Source organism: Mesocricetus auratus, unplaced genomic scaffold (genome assembly GCF_017639785.1).
Source record: "Mesocricetus auratus isolate SY011 unplaced genomic scaffold, BCM_Maur_2.0 Super-Scaffold_100015, whole genome shotgun sequence".
NCBI lineage: Eukaryota > Metazoa > Chordata > Mammalia > Rodentia > Cricetidae > Mesocricetus > Mesocricetus auratus.
This window is the reverse complement of record NW_024429198.1, coordinates 41,329,069-41,333,610: the sequence shown is the minus strand read 5'-3', so window position 1 is coordinate 41,333,610 and position 4,542 is coordinate 41,329,069. Positions and strand designations below refer to the sequence as shown.

The 4,542-nt window shown below is 38.8% G+C and overlaps 1 protein-coding gene across 1 annotated transcript; it reads right to left on the bottom strand.

Moving 5' to 3' along the window:
• Positions 1-1,399: 1,399 nt before the first annotated feature.
• LOC121144362 (zinc finger protein 42-like) lies at positions 1,400-3,601 on the bottom strand. Its single transcript, XM_040757947.1, has 2 exons — positions 3,596-3,601; positions 1,400-2,224 (listed from the first exon to the last, which is right to left on the bottom strand). The coding sequence occupies exons 1-2, from the start codon at positions 3,599-3,601 to the stop codon at positions 1,400-1,402; spliced, it is 831 nt and encodes a 276-aa protein (XP_040613881.1).
• Between the last annotated feature and the right edge of the window lie 941 nt (positions 3,602-4,542).

Sequence of the window (4,542 nt, the reverse complement as noted above, 5' to 3'; positions counted from 1 at the left end):
GATGAAGGCTCTAGCATGGCATATAAGGTAGTTGTTAAACTCATTATCAGGGAGGAGCATTTAAGGTGGTCTCTCCACTATTGCTTAGTCAATTTGGTGTCATCCTTGTAGATCTCTGAAAATCCCCCTAGTGCCAGATCTCTTCTCAGACCTATAGTTGCCCTCTCCATTATTGTATCTCTCATCCTGTTCTCCTCTATTCTTCTCCTGACTCAAACTTCCTGCTCCCTCATGTCCTCCTCTCTCCTCCTTTTCTCCCCCTCTCTTTCTCCCAGCTTCCTCTCCCCTCCCCTCATGTTCCCAATCCCCTCAGGAGATCATGTCCTATTCCCTTTCTCTGGAGTACCACACATATCTCTCTTAGGGTTCTCCCTGTTTCTCAGACTCTCTGGTGGTGGGATTGTAGGCTGGCACTCCCCTGCTCCATGTCTAAAATCCATATATGAGTGAGTACACACCATGTTTCTCTTTTTGTGACTGGGTTACCTCACTCAGGATGGTCCCTTCTAGTGCCATCCATTTGTCTGCAAATTTCAAGATTCCATTGTTTTTTTTTTCCGCTGAGTAGTACTCCATTGTGTAAATGTGCCACATTTTCTCTATCCACTCTTCAGTTGAGGGGCATCTAGGTTGCTTCCAGGTTCTGGCTATTACAAATAATGCTGCTATGAATATAGTTGAACAGATGTCCTTACAGGGTATACTGGAGAGGATGTGGAGAAAGAGGAACACACCTTCACTGTTGGTGGGAGTGCCAGCTTGTACAGCCACTTTGGAGATCAGTATGGAGATTCCTCAGGAAAATGGAAATCAGTCTACCACAAGATCCAGCAATTCCACTCTTAGGCATATACCCAAAATATGCACATTCATACAATACAATATTTTCTTTTTTTTCAGATGGCCAACTTTATTATATAACCACTCACATTTAATTATGATTAATAGTTTGACATAAAAACATGTAAGTAACTCATTCGTTTGTTGACTACAGCCAAAATTTTCCACTCTTTAGGATTATCTCATCTACATGAAGCACATTTTTAAAGGTAAGAGGCAGGCAGTTAGAAACTGCATAATTAAAAATCAGTGACTTTTCTATGAAGTATGCAAAAAACCCTCATTACATTCAATAATGCATCATATACATAAAGGATTATGCTTTTGAAGCGACCTCATCATTGACTTTACAATTGGAACTACACCACAAAATATAAAAATGTTCTTAAGATGGTATAATGAAGCATAAAAAAATAAGAGTATGCTTTCTAAGTTGCAAAACTGTCTTAGCCATGATGGAATCACACCCTTAGAAACAATAATCCACAAAGCACATATCCCTATTGACTCATTCATTTAAGACTACCCGACCTGCGGACAATCTCTGTCTTGGTTTTTTTCAGCATCTCTTCCCTGCCTTTGTGTGGATTTGGATGTGAGTTTTCATGTTACTTGACTGAATAAAGCTCTTCTGGCAGCCGCCAAAGGGGCACACAAAGCGCTTCTCACCAGTGTGGATGCGGATATGTGTGCGCAAGTTGAAGTCCAGCGAGAAGCACTTCCCACACCCTTCGAAGGTGCACCGAAATGGCTTCTCTCCACTATGGACCAGAAGGTGTCTCTTGAGTTTCGAGCTCTCTACAAAAGCTTTCCCACACTCGGCACACACATGCGGACGGGGACCGTTGACAAGCATGTGCTTCCTCAGGGCGGTCTTGTTCCTCAGCTTCTTCCTGCACCCTGTCTGAGGACACTCCTGCATCGATGATGGAGCACAGTGTTTACCACCCTTCGGTTTCTCTGCAGGAGGTTCCGCAAGCTGCTCATGATCTGATAAATCAGTTTCCAATGATGATTTTTCGACGGGAAGTTTCTCGCTAGTCACGTCCTTGGAAGACTCAAGGGCTGAGTTCGCTCCAACAATCTCTTGAGGCTGTACTTGCTTCAAGTCTCTTTTGTCCTGCTTTGCACCCTTAGTCACATATTCCAAAGAACTTTCAAGAAGGGAACTTGCATCAAGAACCTGGAGAGAAAGGCCCTGCTCGGCTTTCTCTAGGTTTTCGAAACATTTAAAAAGTAAATCCTCTTCCAAAATAGGTTCAGAAAACTCACCTCTGATGATGTACTCTATGTAACCATCGGGGAAGTCATCTTCCTCGGTCTCTGGGCTTGTCTCACTGTATACATCTTCATTGTGAATTGAGGATGCTCTCTCAGCCTGGACCTGTGGGAGAGGGCCTAGGCCCTGCCCTGAATGAAATGACAGACTCTGGATCTCCCCTATGGGGACGGGAGTGAATAGGGTGGGAGGCTGGGAGGGCTGGTGGGAAGTTCGGGAGGAGGGGAGGGATAGGGAGCTGGGATTGACAAGTGAATCAACTTTGTTTTATTTAAAAATAAAAATAAAAATTAGAAATTAAAAAAATAAAATCAGAAAAATATAGCCTTGAAGGTGTTTGACATTCAACAATAAAATTTAATTTTACCTGTAACTACAAGAATAAAGCTTTTGAGAAAAGAAAAAAATGTGACAAATAATAACAAAAAATAGAAAATTAAAAAAACTTAAGCAATTGCAAAATTAAATGGTTTTGAATTGCTAAAACACAGCCCTCCATACCCTTGGTTATCCTATTATTTATTTCACCAACCATATATTGAAACTATTTTAAAATAATTGCACGTTATCAACATGTACAGGGAACCCTTTCTTCCCATTATTCTCTAAACAGTATAGCAGTCATTATGCAGTGTTCATCTAGCATCAAGTATTTTTAGTAACTTAGAAATAATTTTATGTGGAAGAATGTGTGTAGGCTACATGTCAATTCACATATGAACTACATTGTAAGAGAATATAACATTTTCTATTTTGGATCTATGGATGGTCCAGAAAATAATTCCTCACAGACATCAGAGGACAGCTTGATACTCAAAACTATGATCAATTCAAACATTCCTTTTTGCCTATTTGCATCTTTTCTTTCTCAGCGTGCTGAAGAAGAGTACCAGAATACCTTCTTATTGGAATTTCTTTGCTTACTTCACTGATAATATAGACGCTCAGCCATTCATGTTAGTTAACTTTATGTATCAACATGACCAGGTTAAAATGGCCAACTCATGGGTAGATAGTATAGTGAAGATGTTACTAAAATGTGACTAACTTGCAAGTCAGTAAAAATATGCAAGGACAACAAATTAACTTGTAAAATTCTTGTAGACATGATCTAACCAGGTAAAAGACTTTAGAGAAAAAAACCCTGAATTTTTCTAAAAAAATAGTTACCTCTGTTTCTAGACCAGAGTGTGGAAACCATACCTGTTTTCAGTCTTGGTGGCAGCAGCACCAAGCTCTAAGTTATAGGTTATATTTTGAGTATGCTAATCACAGAAATAGCTTCAGCAACAGTTTTCTCAGTTGCAAAGATGTACTTTCCCTTTGCTGTCACAAAGCATAAATTAAAATGCCTAGAACTGGACATTAATTATTGTTTTCTCTAAAGAATGTGATGCAGACACTAGATTTTCACATTCCTTTTTGGTTTCTATCACATCATTGCTTACGGAAGGCTAGAAGTTTGAAGATACAGACCTGCATTTCTATCCACAGGTCTTGTGAAATAGTGTCCATATGTGACACAACTGTGTGTTATATCAGCATGATGATACATAATAGTTTTCTTTGAACTTGGTACATGCCTAATTGATTTTAAGGCAGCTGTAGTTTTGTATGTAATTATTTAAGCCAGATGTTGCTGAGTGTGGGAATGAGTTCTTTTGATGTGTGTGTTCTTCTTCAGTTCTGATAAGCTTCTTGTGTTATTTTCTGATTCACAAAATTTGAGGAACTTTTAGTTCACATGCCAAATATTTTCTTTTAACCATTTTATTTTTCATCCCTTGTCTTAGGATATTATAGAGCATATTTGTATAGATCTAGTGAAATTGCCCCACAATACATCAATACTCTGATGCTCTGTTAACCTGTCAATCTGTGCTCCCTTGGATGGATGAATAATGGTGTTAATCTATTTTCCAGTTTTTTGGTGTTTCATTTACCATACCAAGTCATCAATCAAGCCTATATTCTTCCAGACAGTTTTTCTGTTCTAAAATTTCTATATTTCCTTTTAATAAGGTGCATTTTAATTTTGGATTTTTCTGTACTTTTATTTACTTTAAGCAGTGTTTCTTTATGTATCTTAAAAATTTCAGACAAAAAGAAGTCTTTAATGGTCAAAGATGAAATTTAAACATATCATATTTGTATAAAATTATTTATTTTACATTCTGACTGTAGTGTCCCCCTCCCTCCTTTCCTTACAACCCCTCTGCACCCCTCTGCACCCCACAATCCACTCATACATTTCTATTCAGAAAAGAGCAGGCCTACCATGGATATGGATATCAACAAAACATTGCATATCAAGTTGCAGTAAGACTAAGCACCTCCCCTGCTATTAACGCTGGGTAAAGCAACCCAGTATGAGGGATAGCAAAAAAGCCAGCAGAAGAGTCAGGGACAGTCCATGCTCCCAC